The sequence below is a fragment of the Coturnix japonica genome, chromosome 6 (genome assembly GCF_001577835.2).
Source record: "Coturnix japonica isolate 7356 chromosome 6, Coturnix japonica 2.1, whole genome shotgun sequence".
Classification (NCBI taxonomy): Eukaryota; Metazoa; Chordata; class Aves; order Galliformes; family Phasianidae; genus Coturnix; species Coturnix japonica.
The window spans coordinates 13,193,902-13,211,016 of NC_029521.1; the positions used below are offsets into that span (position 1 = coordinate 13,193,902).

General features: G+C 43.8%; 1 protein-coding gene across 21 annotated transcripts in view; it reads left to right on the plus strand.

Moving 5' to 3' along the window:
- The window catches only part of CAMK2G (calcium/calmodulin dependent protein kinase II gamma), a 108,880-nt gene that overhangs the window by 45,831 nt on the left and 45,934 nt on the right, over window positions 1-17,115 (plus strand). For all 21 annotated transcript variants that reach the window (XM_032445264.1, XM_032445265.1, XM_015866532.2 and 18 more), the window contains exons 3-5: window positions 2,800-2,859; window positions 14,636-14,690; window positions 15,241-15,306. In XM_032445264.1, the coding sequence (XP_032301155.1) occupies window positions 2,800-2,859; window positions 14,636-14,690; window positions 15,241-15,306 (181 nt within the window). The remainder of the gene's footprint in view (window positions 1-2,799; window positions 2,860-14,635; window positions 14,691-15,240; window positions 15,307-17,115) is intronic.

The following is a 17,115-nucleotide window of genomic DNA, read 5'->3' on the forward strand; positions in this document are numbered from 1 at the left end:
GAGAGAGAGGGAAACAAAAATTGCAACTCTGTTTATTGCTGAAATGTTTAGATACTGAGTTGTTTGCCCCAAGTGTTAAATTGACTGTATCACTGATGCCTGGAACAGGAGTGGAATATATGTGCTGTGCCAAAGACTACCAATCAGTGAAGACCAAAAAGGGGATCTTTGCAGGGCTGGAGCTTTTTTTCAGGTCACAAGATGGGCTATGATCTGATGCTGTCCAGGATGGGATGGGAGCTCCTGCAGGGCATGCAGAGGAGCCCAGCCCAGCCTGACCTTTCTCTGCTCCATAGCGGAGCTGCGGGGCTGGGGTTGCCGCCTGGAGCAGCCGCACAGGGAGCACACTTTCTGCCCGCAAGCTGTGCTTGAGTTTGCCTGTTTTGTTGCCCTGGAGACAGAACAGTGCAGTATGCTTCACCCTGACCAGAAATAGTTTGCTGTACCTTGTGACCGGAGTGCTGTACTCCTTCTCTGGTCTCTGGCCAGGCTGCACGGTGCTGGAGGGACGGGCTGTGGGGTGATGACCTCTTGTCACAAGTTCTGCTGTGTCTGCTGCCCTGCCCGCTCCCCTCCCTCTGCGAGAGGGTGTAGGATTGCAGGAGAGCAATTGCTCTTGATTTACATCTCCCATGGCATTTTGATGGTTATGTCATTCTGTTTGAGCCTCACTCCTGTCAGCTGTCTGTCCTGGCTGTCACGGCCCAGTGGCTGAGCAGCACGTGGTAGGTCTTACCTCTCCTTCCCCTTTGCTCAGCTGTTTTTGCTGTCTGCTTCCCCGTGTCCTTGTGCTCAGGAACAGATTCCCAGCAAGTGTAATTGCACATGAGGGCAACGTGATCTGGGTGAGGGAAGGATCCCCTTCTGTAGGGGTTCCAAGTAGAGCTGGGAGGGTAAGCAGGGGATTTGCAAGACCCAGGCATGCGAGAGGGTTGTGGATGGTTTATCTTAAACTGTGAGAATGCTGTGAGAACCTGGCCTGGGTGCAGAGTGTGCAGCCCGGTCTCTTACCTTGCAACTACTTTGTAAAACTTCATTTGCAAGATGCTGCAAAAAGAGGAGCCAAGGCACCCCCGGCAATGCAGGCGAGAAAGCGCTTGCACTGCACCAGGGCCTTGGGAGCGTGGATTCTCTCCAGGCTTTCCTGCTGCCTGCTACTTTATTGGAGTGGCTCTGGCATGGCGCTGTGAAATATATGCAACAACAACAATAATTTCCAGGACTGAGGAGGGAGGGATGAAAAGAGTCATTTACTTTCCCCCTTGCTAGAACAGTAGTGGATGAGGATGTAAGCACATCTCAGCCCATATAAAATATTAATTGGGACATTTTCTACAGTTTAGCAGTGGGAAAGAAGATAGAAATCCTGCAGTGCCCTGAGCTGCTATTCCCAGTCTGGGAGAGAAGTGTTCTGAGCTGAGATATCTGCCTTGGTCTCCCTCTTCTGCTCATGGTGGGGAGAACAGTTGCCCAAAGCTTTTCTGTGCAAAGGAGGAGGACCATGCAGAGACTGTGGAGCTTGTGGGCTGTTCTCAGTGCAGCGCAGTGTGTCTTTGTTTATGTGGATCTCTAGTACGATTCCTGTAAATCAGAGGATGTAGCAGTCATCTGCTGAGCAGCCCAACCAGCCAAGTGTCTTGCTTACTCCCATGGAAGGAAAAACTTGTGCCCCACAGGGAATGCAGAGAAGGTGCGTTTTCAATTCTGTTTGCTGAAGACCCGCTGGGGGAGAAATGTCAAGAGAGGGCAGGGATGGCTGCTCTCTTTTGGTGGCTGGAAAGGGGAAGGGCAGTTAGTCTTCTTTCTCTTTCTGCACATATCTGCATCCCCAAAGATTGAGAGCTCAGTAGCTTCTGGGGCTGCCCTGGAGATTTGGCTCCCTCAGCTCCTTTCAGTGAAGCTGTGCTAATCTGATATGTGCTTCATTTGAAAGAATGGGGCTTTGAACTGAAAGCCAGGACTCGATCATTCCTGAAATGAAAAATCTGTCTGAGCCTCAGCAGCTGAAGATCCCCTGCTTCTAGGGTAAGATGAGCAGAGTTACCCTAGCTCTCTCTCCTTTCCTTGCGTTCACGCATGTTACATTTCTGGGGAGGAGAAACCATTTTCCGCTCTCTCTGACATGTTACTCTTTAATCCAGATGATGGTCCTGCTGAAACCAATGTTGCCTTTGGGCTGGAATTAGCATACTTAGCATTTGGGCAGGACTTCTTGCCTGGAGATCTGGAAGTGCTTGATCAGCATTTCATCAGTGTCTCCATCCATGGGTACTGAAGTGTGGTTACCTTTCGGTTCATCGGAGCTGGCAGCATTCCCTACATCGTGTGTTGGCTGTGTGCAGCAGAACCTGTATAATTTCTCCCTCCTGCTCTTTCTTTCTTCCCTGATGTTTCTCTGGGCTGGCAGCAGGTCCTTTTCCATTTTCTGTGAGCTATTTCTTCAGAGGCTGTTCTCCAGCTTTGGGGAATGGGGATAAGTCTCAAAAGCCCTGGAACTGGCTTTGTGTGTTTGTGCAGTTGATGGAAGAGTGGTGTCTTTGTGTTGCTGTTACTATTCACTTGGAATCCAAGCAGGGAATATCTCTTTAGCACTAATTTTTTACTGGAAGCAGAGGTCCTCTGCAGCCTCATCTACAGGCGCCTGCATGGCTCTCTGTAGGTGGTTGTGTTCCAGCAATTCCCAGTCTTATCCAGGTTTCTGGGCATCAGCTGGGTCACTGTGTTCCTTTCTTTGTTGTACATGAGCAAGAGCCTCGTTCAGAGTTGTGGAGCTGAATACATTGTTTCTTTCTCTTTCAGATCACCAGAAACTGGAACGTGAAGCACGAATCTGCCGACTTCTAAAGCATCCAAATATTGGTAAGCATCCAAAAATTCTCCATGCACTGCTATCTGTGGGCTGTTCTGTATATGATGAAGAAGCAATTCCCACTAGCTCAGGATGTCACAAAATGCAAAGTAGCAGCTTTCCAGCTGAAAGAACTTTGTTGGATCTGAGTGCAATTGTAGAGGCAGGGCATGAGGAGGAGTGGTAACCACCTTCTACAGTGATTTGCAGTGATGAATATACTAGCCAGTACCTTTACTGCTTGAAAATAGTCAGGATGACCGAAACTTATGTTACTAGTTGAGTTACTGGGATTCATTTGCCCTGTAAAGCTTATTGCACTTAGTTTAGTAGGTGATGTCAATTTTTATTTGGGACTTAAATTCACTTTCATCAGCTTTATTTTTGTCTGTACTTAAATCTTCTTGTCAGACCTCTCACAAATTAAATGTCGTGCCCAAGAGGATATCCACTTTTATAAGTAAACCCCACTGAAATCAGAAACATGTCACTTTCCTGCTTGGGTCCTACAGCTGGTTCTCCGTTTGTAATAAGTAACAATGTGACTGCTCTGTTGTGGTTTGGAAAAGAGTCTGGGAGAATGTCAGTGGTTCCTGCATCTTCTGCACAGCATTTTTTATTTTTATTTATTTTTATTATTATTATTATTATTTTGTCTTCCTAGAAAGAATATTTTTTTGTCTTTATTTTAAGATATAAGAGTCTATTCATTCTGAACTCAGTGGGTGGATGTAAATGGAAATAAAGGAATTAAGGAAATAGAAATAAGGGATAAAGGAATTATTTTGTGCCTACAGCAAAGAGTTGAAATGTGTTGAAAAAGAAAAGAGAAGGTTGTAGCATCCATTCAGCAGTTATTTGAAAGACTTACCTGGTTAATGCTAGGCTTGTTTGCTCTTAAAAAGCTAGAATAATTCCATAGCCTCTAGTGGTAATCTTTCAAATATTTAGTTCTTCTATTAGACTTCAGAAAAAACATGCTTTGCTACTGTTGTTTCTATTTCTATCCAGTGTATACGTAGAAAGTAGTTTTTCTTTCGTCTAACTATCTTACATATTTGAAGACTGTTATCATGTCTCTCTTCAGTCTTCTTTTCTTCAGACTAAACAAACCCAGTTCTTTCAATCTTTCCTCATAGGTCATGTTTTCTAGACCTCTAGTCTTTTTTTCTTTTCTTTTTCCCTCTCTCCCTTGGACTCTGTCCACTGACTTCATATCTATCTTGAAATGTGTTGCCTGAAACAAGACATCAGAACCCAACTAAGACCATGTCAGTTTTGACTGTAGGGGGAAGAATTGCTTTACCTGTCACACCAAAATTATTCTTCTTTGGGCAGATGTCATTGGTTGATGGGAGTTTAAGGATGGCATTGATGCACATTTGCTTTCTGACATGTTGTTGTATCAGACTACTTTCTGTGGGATCGGGCAAGCAAATAGTTTTTCCATTTTGTATAAATGAGGATTCCTATTGAAGTGGCTATTTCATTCATCCCAATTAAAATAAATATTAAGAAATCTACTGTGTGGGTCCTCTTCAGGTTTGCCAAGACCATTTTGATTTACTTTCTGATATTATATGTTTGCAATTCATACAATGTATTTAATAAACATGCCATATATTGCATGATATAGATAATTAATGAAAGTGCTGAATACTGCTGGGCTCTGAACAAACTCTTAAAGGTGTTGATATGTTTTTCCAATTTGACAGTAGCAATTCTGGGTATCTCTTCTCAGTGACTTCTATACACATTCTAAGCTAGACCTGGATACGCTATTTTTTAGAACTGCTTACAGAAATAGCATATTAGATGCTGTCAGAAACCTTTCTTAAGTTCAGATACTACATGTGTTGTTGCTTCCATATTCCTTGGACTTTTTATGCTGTCATAGATCTGACTCAGTGGTAGATTTTTCTTGACGCGTGTTGGCAGTTAGTAGTCACCTGTTTACTGCATTTCCCTGTTGTAACCTGTTCTGGATGTTTTCTGGGTTGTTGCTGTGTTTCCTCAGTGTGAGCTATGCTTAACAATACTGCACCAATCCAGAACTTAGCAGATTTTGTACTCCCTTCGGTGGGCAAATGAAGTTGTGTTGTTATTATTTCTGTTGGAAGCTGAATTGCAGCATGCCCTGCTGTTTTGCTGTGACACAAACCTCTAGTGAGTCTAGCGCAGAGGACTGCGAGGCACAGCCCTGTGAGCTGGGGTGCTTTTCTCTCCTGCCTGCATGCAGAATATAAAGCAAACCTGTTGAATTTGTTTGCTGCCAGACAGTTGACTCTGGTGTGATGGTTCCAGACTGTAACACCCCTACACTGATAAAATAAATGTTTGTCTGGGCATGAGGTAATGGTGATATTTCTGTTTGTTGTTACTCTTTGTGAAGTGACCACTTTCTAAGCTGTGCTTGCACACCTTCATTGAACTTCATCCCTAATTATAGGCTCTTGCTCTGTAACTGGGTGTTTTCTTGTCTTTAGATGCGTATTACGGCCAAGGTAATCACAGAGGAGTAATCCTTCAAAGAGCTTAGTGTTGCAGTGCGGTTATTCCTTGATCCAGAAAGCATGTTCATTTATAGACAGAAGAAAGTTGTCCTGAGGCAATTTTCTAGTTTCCAAAGCCATGTTTGTTGTACATACCACGTTCTCATTGGGATCCATACATTTGAAATTACCATTACAAATGGTCATGTCGTACTTTATTTCAGTAGAGGAAGGACTTAATTCCTTAGATTTCAACTCGTGTTTTTGATTCTTTCTGGAGTATTTATTGTCCAGAGAAACCCTGTACCAGCCACTCACCAAATACAGCCAAGTTGGTTCAACATCAATCAACCTTCTGTTCTAAAAGGAATATGGATGCATCCATTATTCAGAATATGAGAGTGTCAGAAAGAGGCAGAAAGCAGCGCTGTTAAAACCTTGCTGTCTGTAAGCAGATAAAATGCTTGTGGAAGCTGGCAAGAGCCATGACTCCATGGGGAATTCCACTTCTCCTTGAACAACATACTATTTCAGTGATTCACATATCTATAAATCTTGTGGGCATTTGACACGAATGTATTTGGGCACATGTAGAAGAGTAAGTGAATGATCTGTTGCTCTCTTCCCTTGGTCCCTGCTTTGCTGGAAAGAAGCAGGTTTCTCCAGACACGCTTGCAGTTCTGCCCTCCAGTTGCAGATGTTTTCCTGTTTGTGCCCCTGAAACTTGTGCATTTAAGATAAAGTAGGCTTCACCATTGCCTTCTTTTTGTGTAGAGTGAAATTTGTGGTGTTTTGAATGTCACCACTTTCTTATTGGAGCAGCTCTTTTGGTCTCTTAGTTTTAAACTTAATTTCAGTCAGCTGGTGTATTTGATTTTTAAGTCCTCAAATTCAGCTGCTGTCCATGGATTCTCCCATGGATAATTCAGGTTTTTGCATTTTGCTACACAGCACCTACCAGAGTAATCACACAGCTGGGAGCCCCAGTGTCTTCCAGCAGTCTTGTTCCACATAGATGGGAAGTGCTAGATTCTGAATGTGACCTTTCCTGCACTAGAACTCTCAAAGCAACGATGCAGAATTTGATATTACTTACTCATAGGTCTGAAAACTGTTCTCTAGCATTCCTGTGTTTGTCCATCCTGCTGTTAGATGTTCCCCTCCTACTTTTAAATTTTCTTAGCTATTCCAGCCTAAATATGTCCCTCCTCTTTGGACCTGTCATCAGATGAGCTGTACTCTTTCTTAGATGTTTTTAAATCAACCGTACAAAAGTAGTTCTTGAATGTCTTTTGTTTATAGCTCAAACTGAGCACTTTGTTATTTTTACTTTCTTTGTGTCAGTTATTGTATCCTAGCTCATGGCAGCCTTTGCTGTGAAGAATTGCATGCACTTAGCTCTGGAATAACAAAAATACGTATTTTAAGAGAGGCTGATAGTGCCAAATGATGAAGCCAAATTCTTCTTCTGATTTCTGCCTCTGTATCCTTTTCTGAACTGCTTCAGAGTTAACTTCCTTGAAGGAATTTATAGCTGTAGTGAAGTGCTGTCCTCAGCATCTCCTGAAATTACTGCTTTTTCAGGTTTTTCCTACTTCTGATTTTTTTTTCTCCAAAATATACTTGCAGTTCAGTGATTAAAATTTTTCCTTCTATCTTCTGGCTTCTTTAAGAATAAACCATGGTTCTGGACAATTCCTTATTTAACATATGGAGAACATGGCACAGAAATCTCCCGTGGATTAGCAGAATTTGTATTGACCTGGTTCAGTTTTATTTCATTTGGAAATGATCTTTCCTGTTACCTCTGTCTTGTAGGAGTGATTTTCATGGATGTTTATTTAACAGCACACAGTTCATCTGTGCTTAAGTAAGGATGATGATCAAGGTGTGAGTCACTTCAAGAAGGCTTCTGTGCTTCTTTGTGCAGCCCATTGTAGAATATCACAATGCTCATAACTAGCTGGAGTAGGAAATGGGGTGTGTTGATCATGCAGACCCAGTGTTGGAGTTGTCTCAGCTCCTACTGAAGTTCACTCGTGCTTCACCTTGAGTATCTCTTGTTGAGCAGTCCCTAACTTCCACCATCCCCTGCTGCTTGGGGTGCGTGCCTAGCACCTTTTCTTAACAGGAGATCTGAATTGCTTCCTTAGTGAACAAGAAAATGCTGTAGGCTGTGTTTTGCTGTAAACAGCAGATTTCCCTGTTTTCATTTGGCTGCAGACATCCAGGCTGCTCCCCTATGGAAGCATGGTGGTTTCCACTTGGGATAACAGTTCTGGATGGTCATGATAGCACAGTTATCAGGAGAGTAGGAAATATTCCTGTTAATGAACACTTTTGGCTCACATAATGTTTGAGTAAGACATAGTAAGTGTTATGTATCGTGCACTGAACTTTAGCCTTCCAGTACAGACATTGCAAAATGAAAGAAAAAACACCTTTACTTGGCACTGAAATGTTTAAAAAAATACTTTGTGTGTTTTTGTTATTACTTTTACATTTTACCTCTGCAGAAGGACCAGTTTCTCAATAGGAAAGATACTGTTTTCTATGCAGCTTCTTCCTAGGCTGTGGATTGCTGTACACCCACAAGAAGGGCACTGTCCTGACCTTACACTTTTTAGGGTCTGAGTGTTTTTTGAGAACATTTAGAAGAAAAAATAAATCCCATGTAGTGTTTTGTGCTCTTGAAGACTGTCCCTTGTCTTTCCTTCAGAGCCTGCACTAGCCTGCTTCTACCTGAACAGAGCTGTGTTAACAAGCCCTTCTTCTTCTCTTCTTTTTTCCAAAGCTTTAAAACTGCGATTAGTGTGAAATGCTGTGGGCCTGAGGAGCTGGCAAGCTGGTATTTGTCCGGCATCCTGTAACCTCCCTGTGTCAGATTTGGAGGCAGAAGGAAGGAAAGAATCCCTGATCCTGATGGACTGGTTAACACCAGCACACGATGTCCTGTTAGCTAACTGTCCTGCTGCTGTTAGTTACTGCTCTAACAAAGCTGGTCATTAGCTGCTGGAACAGATGATTTCTAGGGGATTATTTGCATTACACAATTTAATGCTCTTTAATAGCAAATTTTTAATTAAAAGGAGAGTCCTTTTGGAAGCAGCCTGAGCAGCTGCAGCTGAATTCTGCGTGTTTAATGTAATTAGAGAAACAGCTGGGGTGGGAGCTGAGCACCCAGCTCCCAGGCAGTCACAGGCTTGTGGTGGCTCCTTGTGGGACAGGCGTCCTGGGAGCTGTGAACCATGCAGGGAGCATCCTGGCATGCAGCCAGGCTGGGAGGCAGTGGGACGATTCCCGAGCAGGCTCTCAGGCTGGTGAGCAGCTGGGGAAGTGGGCTGTGGGTGGGAGCCATCTGTGTCAGCTCACTTGTCGCTTGTGCTGCCACAGACGATGGTGCTCAGTTTGCAGTCTGCCGGGCCGTGTGTATTTGTATCTGTAGTTTCAGCATCCCCTGGCACATTGGAGAGGGCACCAGGCAAGGCATCTTTGTAAGAGGGCTTCAGCAGGTTTTATCCTCCTGTATCATTTTGCTTCTTCTGGCATAAGCTTTTTCAATATGCCCCTTGTGGCTTCTCTTTCCTCCTTCCTTTCTGTGTGGTACAGGCAAATATTTGGCTGGGAAATACTGAGAAGTGAAGCTTGGCTGCTTCTAGTGAGTGGCTGACTGTCTAATAGCATTGTTCAGTCCAGGAGATCCTAGAGCACTTTCGAGTTTGCAACACTAAGACTGCATGAAAGAGTTAGAGCATTGCAATTACCATGACCCAGGAGACAACCAGAAGCCTTGGTTTCCTTGTGTTGGCTCTGCTGCATGTACTGCAACAAAGGCAACTTAATTTGAGAATTCCAAGTGTTGTATAATCACAGTACATGATATCTATTGGTGCAGGGTGGGCAATAGTATGTTATATTTTCCCATTAAATCTAAATGTTTTAAACTCTGGGTTCAGCAGTGAATTTAGATTTATCATACAAGCTGACCCTTTCCTCTAGCTGAGCCCTGTCACTAAGGGCAGGCAGGGACCGTTGGTGTATAGGAGTGAGCATGTTTCAGCTCATGTTAAATTTTCCTAAGCAGAGATGAATAATTGTGAAGATAGAAGGAATGATCCCATGAAATTATTCTTCTGCTTGTATATTTCTTTGCCTTGTGCTGCGACTTCAGTAACTGTTCTGTTTGCAGAGCAAACCTTGCAGCACTTTGATGGATACCATCCTGCCTTATAGAGGAGGCTCATCCTGGGCTTGCATGGCAGATGTGAATGCTCTGGGCATTGAAATAAGAGCAAAACAATGATAAAATTGGGCACACAGGGCAGAGCAAAGGGAAGATGTAGATCAAGTCAGCTAGCTCTCATCTGTGCTTGTCATTTGGCTATCAGTTTGCTTTCTAAATGTGACCCTTTAACAATAAGATGCCTGATGTTGCCCTTCCTTGTCTTTTTATATTTCTGTTTTATAGGTGAACTTTCATAAAACTGAAAGATTCTTCTGATTCCTTTGTGGTTCACTTCAACTTCTGTATTTACAGTCTTGCTTTGTGTGATGCAGCAGCAAGTGCCATTGGTCATTAGGCTGATACAGTCTGTTTTGTTTGAGATTTTTATATTATGATCAGTTGCTTTGTACTATGCTTAGGCCTCAGGGAGCTGCAGCTGCCCATACAGGGTCATATAATTCAGGAAGAGATGGAAAGGGAATGAAGACATGATTTTTTGGGGAAGATGGGTAGTTTGCTGTCACTGCTTTTGTGTTGTCAATTATTTTTATAAGTCTCCTAGCAAGCTCTATGGATGGTGCTTCCTATACTGGTAATGGCAGTTTATGTAGGACGGGAGCTGTAGTTCGATGGGTTAAGACTTGAGAAGAAATAGGAAAGGGACAGATGCTTAAACCAGTAAGTGAGGTTGTGCCTTGTATGTAGGTTGTGGCAAACAGCAGCTCTTTAACAGTGCAGTGTTACAGGTGTGCATTTGCATTTAAAATTGAAGGGACAGTGGTAGCAATCTCCTTCTGCCAGGTGGAGTACTCCTCTGGTACCAGCTTCAGGACCATATATGAAGAAAGCTTGGCTGTTTTTTTGTCCTGATTTAAAAACAAACATGAAAAAACAGCCCCCCCAAAACAGTAACAGATTCTGCTTCTTTGGTTAGCAGTTGTCCTGACATTGCTTGCTGGTGCTGTGGTTTATTTTCGTTATTGCTGAAGTTATCTGTAAGACTTCAGTCTTACAAAACTAATGTGCCTGTGCACTGTACGAGCCTTTTGCTTGATGTGAATGGGACTTTTTTTCTGTGCTCTGACTAAAACCTTGGGTGAAGTCTTTCACCATATCCTGTAACTGACTTAGAGCCTTGTTGTCTGACTTGCTTCTGTTTTCTTTCTCACTCCCCTCTCCTTGTCTGTGCTTGCTAACCTTCGCAGTAATTGTTCTTTCATCCATCAAAGACCTTTGACGTGGGAATAGTCATAAGGTGACCATGAATGTGCATGGTGTTGGCAGGGACTGATTTTCTACATCTGCAAGAATTCCTGTGGTAAGAGTGTTTGGCCTGGAGGAAAATATGTTTTGGATTTCTGCTTCTGGGTGACAAAATCAGCTCATGGAAATCATCTACATTGTATTCTGGTGAATAGAGCAAGGTCACGTTCCTTTGGTCTCCTGTATAGTTTGTTCATCTTTTGGGAGACCCTGTGTTTCTATTGTGCAATTTCCTTGTTGCTGTGACTTGCAGCTCTATGTGGTGTGTGCATCTGTCTAGCCAGCTGTGCTGGGCATGGACATCCCTGCTCCCATGGCGGGAGAAAGAAAAGGGATCTATGAGGAAAAGAATTGCTGGATTAGTTCTTTTATTAATTCTTATTTTTTCTTGTTGTTGATGGTCAATTTTCATTACTCCTTTTTACCCTCTTCTAGCATCTACATATGATTTCATTTTTCACCCTGTCATGTCAATAGGTTACACAGGTATGAGCAGGCCATGTGGACTCTGCTCAGCTGGTTGAAGCTGAACTTAAGCTAATAATGAAGACATTAAACATATCCTTGCATGGTAGGAAGGCCAGCTGTGGGTCTGCAGGTGTGGTGGCCACTGAATTAACATATAGAGGTGCACTGGGTGCTCTCTCACTTCCACCCCTGGGCATTGCTTTCACCTCTTCCTTTCAGTGTCAATGTGAAGCAGGTATGGGCTAGAATTGAAAGTCATGAGAGTTTTGGCATATTCAGACTTGTCTTTCTCAGCCCACCTCATCATCACTCTCTTTCACAGTTAAAGTCTGAAGTTTTAAGCTGTTGCTTATTATTTCTCTGCAGGGTGCTGGTGCCCAGTGCCCTCTCTCCTATTGCTTCTCTGCTGTTCCAGCGTTACCTGTGAGCTTTGCTACCTAGGCAGATTAAATCCTGTGCAAGTTTTGTTCAGCGTTTCTCTGGGTGGCTGCGAGGAAGCAGCTCCCTTGTTAAGTTAATGGGCTGCATCCTGCCTCCATGGTCTGCTCTATTTTGCTGTGCAGCCTTAGGGTGATGTATGGCACTGGTATTTATGAGCCAATAAATACAGTTCTCTGTTCTCCTGTCGTGGTTCCGCACCTAAGTACACAAACAGTGTTTTACTGTCCTTGAAGGCTCTTTCTGCTACCTCTGCCAGTCTTTGCCAGTTGAATTGCTGCTTCCTTCCTCTTTCAAAAGGCATCTGACAAAATCACTTTTCTCAGGACAAAAAAAAAAAAGTTACCAAAAAGCTCCTTCGTATTTTATATTTGGTTGCAGTTTGCTTTCTGCATCTTTGTGTCAGAGTTCAGATTTCACTGTGTTTTTCTTCTACCTGCAGGCATGTGCTGCTCCTGGCTGCAGCTTGGCCCACTGGTGGCTGTCCTCCTCCACTGTTGGGATCTCATTTGTGCTGCCTCCCTCTAATCTGCTGCTTCTGGCAGCACTTTGCTGACCTTTCAGGTTCCAGAGGGTGGAGAATGCTTTCTGGCACACTGAGTGTTACCTGACATGACCTTATTAGCACGTTCAGCTTTCCTTGAAGTTTCACCATCTGTTCCTTCTTCCCTTTTTATAAGGTTTCTGCACGGGCTTTTGCCTGTGTTCTGGGCATTAGCTCTCGCTTGTGTAGTTGCCTTTTGTGTATACATCAAACAATCCTGTACGTTGCAGTGAAAATCTCATGGCATTGGAGTGAAAATCTGCCCTCCACTGGGAATCCAAGTATTTGCTTCAGTCACTTTATGTCTTGTTCCCAGTCGTGAATGGAGATGTTTTCTCCTAGGAGATACCTTTTTCTGTATTTTTTGAAATGTCACCTCTGCTGAATTCTGCCAGGTGCTCAGGGAGCAAGTCCTTGTATAAACACAAAGTTGTATTGCAGTGAAGTTAATACAAAGCTGACTAAAGCTTGGAAGATATTTCTATTTTAGTTATTTATTTTACTGCGTATTATTTCAGATATTTAATTCTTAAATGTGCTACATCTCTGTTTTCAGCAGAGGAAACAGTTTTACGTCAAATACCCGCATTATTGTACCTCTGACTGTACTTGCTGGTTTGCTGTCTTACACCTTGTGGAGTGCTGCTCCCAAACCTCTTCCATTAAAAGAGATACTGAAGAGAGGAAGTTGGTCAAAGGACCAACCTGGACAGCTTGCAAATTATGGCAGGGAAAAAATGCTGGAGCATGCAGGAAGGAAGAATGCAGTTCTTTTAGGAAAGGTATAGGAAGTGGTCTGTACACTTCTATACTAGTCTTAATTTTGTGTTTGTGGGTGTTTGCACGCACATGATGCAAGAAGAATAAGAATAAAGCATTGAGAAAATGTGTGGTTGTTCCCTATGAGATGGGAGCATGTGCCAAGAGCTGGTTTGAAACATTTCCAAGATGATGATGGTAACTGACGTCATGGGCCAATAAGCGGTGCAAACTGACCTCCTGATGCTGACAGAGAGATAATTGTTGTGTTGGGAAAAGCCAAGACAGGTTGCTTGTGTTTTACATGGAAAAGAGTGGAAGACAGGGAAGGGATGCAAAGTTGTGGAGAGGGATGCTGTAGTGATGGAGAAAGATAACTTGTTTTTGTAGAGATGAGAACAGTAATGTTACTTCAGTCAATACTCAATTACAAGATGTTGCAGTGGCTGAGACTCACTCGAGGCCCATCTAGTTGTGTAAATCAATAGGGAAATCCTGCAGATGGAATCAGTAAATAAGGTAACCAACCTGTCGTAGTCTGGGTGTGACAGTTTAAGGACTGAGTCAAGTAGCACTGCTAGTTAGTGACTCTGATTGGTGAGGAAAAGAGTGAAGTTTTTCAACAGGAGAGTAAAGCTAAGAGAAGGATTTGGAGATATGAGAAACCGAGCTCTTAATTTTGTATTGCTCTTAAGTTAGAATTCATCCAAGAAGCATAAAAGAAAGTGAGGCTTTGATTCAGATAGGAGGAAATGGCACTGGAAGTGAAATTCATTTCTGTTGTCTGTGTGGATGTAATCATCATCACTATTTTTCTCTTGTAACACGGGGAAGGATAACAGGGCCCCAGAGATCTCACAAAGTATCTGGGGCAGCCCATTGTAGGTACAACCCTGGTGGTGAAGAATATGAGAAAAGGCAGAAGTTATTTTAGGCAACAGGAGAGGATATGTGAGGAAGTTGAGAGAGGATTAAGTTTTGAGGACAGTTGTGGTCATTTATGTCTTTAGTAACAAATAGGTTAGAAAAAATGAAACAAAAGTGAGTCTGAATTTCAGGTAATGTTTGGGGGGATGTAAGTTGGAATGAAATGAGGAAAAGGAAGTAAAAGGAAGAGAGAAGTTTCATTGAGCTTTACAGGTAAAAGGTAGAAGGGAGATGGGTAGCACCAATGTACAGGTGGGCTTGCATACGGATTTTGGTGCTTTTTACATGTATTATTTTTGATTGGAAATTCTGAGAAGGGCTTGGTGAAAATAAGAATGAGTGGGGAAAGACTGCAAAAAGTGAGCATGGAAGAAAGAGTGGGTAGATGTGAAAGGAGAGTGCTGAAGTTCTAGAAGAGGAGAATGAATGGTCAAAGACATTCAGAGTTTGTTTTGGCGCTGGGGTGAGTTGGGCGTATGTGAAGGACACCCATCTGTTCCTTTGAGATAAGAAAAGGAAATAGGTCACTAACTGAGCACACAAAGTGAAGGGCATGGGGAATTAATGGGCTGAGTTGAGGGGGAGCTTGTCTGTGTGGCTAGGCTTGATTTGTGAAGTGTCATATTTGCTACAAGCCCTGTAAATCTCCATTTCTTGATTGTGTTTTGCAGTGCGGCTCCATGACAGTATTTCAGAAGAAGGTTTCCATTACCTCGTCTTTGATCTGTAAGTGTCTTTCTTTGGCTTTGATGCTTCATCAGCGATACAGACATGTGGATGGTTGAGTAAGAGCAGAATAAAAACCACCTGAATTCTCTCTTTCTCTTCCAAGACCTGTACAAAACTAGTTCACTTCATAAAAAAACACTGACTGTGTGGTAGGGGATAGACCAGGAAAGCTCCTGGCAGCAAGTACAAGTGTGGGTTGGTAAACATGGGCTACCTGTGACTTTTGTCCCTGAGACAGTTTGCCAGGATCAAAGGAAGGCTTGGCTGCCCAAATGTAGTATTTGCTGAGCCCTGTGGATGCATGAGTGTTTTTGCTCAGTGCATTGAGAGTGTTCTGTAAGCTGCCAGTGCTGGTGCTGTGTTTGTGGAGCTGCCCTCGTCCTTCCGTACCACAGATCCCTGCAGAGGCTGCTGAACGTGGACTGCAGTGGGGTTGTTGAGAAGGGATGTAAGCATAGAGGCAGCACAGGCCCCATGCAGCCTTTTGGCTAGGCTTGGTCAGCTGGGCTTGGACAGGCTCTGTAACAAGCTTAATTTTATACTCCAGGGTTACTGGTGGGGAGCTGTTTGAAGATATTGTTGCCAGAGAGTACTACAGTGAAGCAGATGCCAGGTAAGACTGTTTCCAGACCCTTCTGTGTGTGCCATGTGTGTTGGCAAGCGGGATGAATTTCCTGACTGATGTTCTGTGCATGGTTTTGTTCTGCAACTCTTGCTCCCTATCTGGAAAAAGCAATCTTTCTTTCTGCCATTAGCATAAACTATTGTCACCAACCAGCCTGACTCACCATAGCACTAGCTCTTGCTGCCTGCAGACGCTGCTGTTGTCGTGTGTTCTTTGCTGGGAGCTCTGTTGCTAGCAGCTTTGTCCGCCTGACCTTCCTGGTGACGGGGTGTCCTTAGTGAGTAACACAGGGGAGAGCTGTCCTCTGGCTGTGGGAAAGCTCTGCCTGCTTGGCCTCTGCCTTCCTGTAGCAAGGCTTCCAGTTGATCATCATCTTCCTCACTGCCCCTCATGCCAGTGCCTGTTCTCTGAAGTGATGAAGAGCTGACTGTGACTGACACTGCTCAGGAAAATACTGCCTGTGCTGGGGGAGAGGGAGAAGTTACGTGAGCCTTTCTGGAGGTGCTCAGACTTCTGACTTTAGGCTGGGCAAGACTCACAGTGCCCATAAGATGATGGAATGAAACTCCTCCTCCCTTTCTCCCCCCATGCTGTGCTGAATTCCAGAGCAGGCTGGGAGAGCGAGGGAGCGAGGTCTGTGCCAATCTGCCGCACTTGGCTCGCCTGGGACACCTCACACTTTTGCCATTTTTGGCCAGAAAATCTCTCTCACTCAGACTCAGCTCTGTTCTAATTATACATTTTTGTTTTGGGAGCAAGGAGATATTCATGGACTCCAACCCTGAGGCTTGTGCTGCCAGCTCTGGAGAGGCAGGGGTAACATACACAGTGCTTCATCTCTCCTCTTCCTTTTCTCGATCTCTTCCCATCTTTTAATGTAGACGATTTCCTTTCAGTGAAGTATTTTTAATTTGTTCCCCTGAGATGCGCAGAATTCAGTGAGCGGACAGTGAGCTCACAGGCACAACCCATTGGAGTTACCCACATGCTGACTGCCAAAATGCCCGTGTCTTTCTAAGAGCTGAGTAGATTTGTGACAGAATTGATCATTTCAACCAGAAATCTCTTCCATGGTTGTGTTGCACTGTTCTAACGTGTCAGGTGTAAAGGTGGGGTTGCTTTTTTTTTCTCTGTGATTACGACAAGGAGAGTGACAGAGGCATTGGTTTTCTGTAAGCTGGGGCAGTGCAGCACACTGTGTTCAACACAGGCTGTCTGCTTTTCAAATTGCTAACCTCTTAAGTGGGATCTGTACTTAAAAGGCACCCAGTAAGCGGGTGTGTACACACGCACATTGTGTATGTAAAGTGCTTGAGATGCTGCTTTTAAAGCTTTGCAAATTGGCAAGCACCCAGGAGTCTTCATCCTGAACTTACTGCAGGAGTTTGCTGCTTTCTAAAGTTTACTCTGTGCTTGGAGTAGCCTCGTTCAGTGTTTCCTGAAGTGCTGGGCCTTGCGTGCCCAGTCTCAGCTGCTGTTCTCAGCTACCCGTGTGTCTCAGTTCCCTGTGCAGGGTGGGCATTACTGGCTAGGGGAACTAGTGAGATGCTTTAGTGCAGTGGAAAGGAAAGGAAGGGGACAGTGACAGATAGGCAAGAAGCTCTGTGGTCCTAATGTAGCTAAGATGTCTAGCATCCTATTGCTGAATGGATGGGAGTGTTAAATGGTGACAGCACTGAGCTGGGCATCCTGTGGGCACAACCAAGGGATTCAGCCTGGGGCCCTCAGCTCTCCATAGTACAAATATAAAAGCTGGGAAAATGCTCTGGGATGAGGTGCCAAATATATGTATATGCA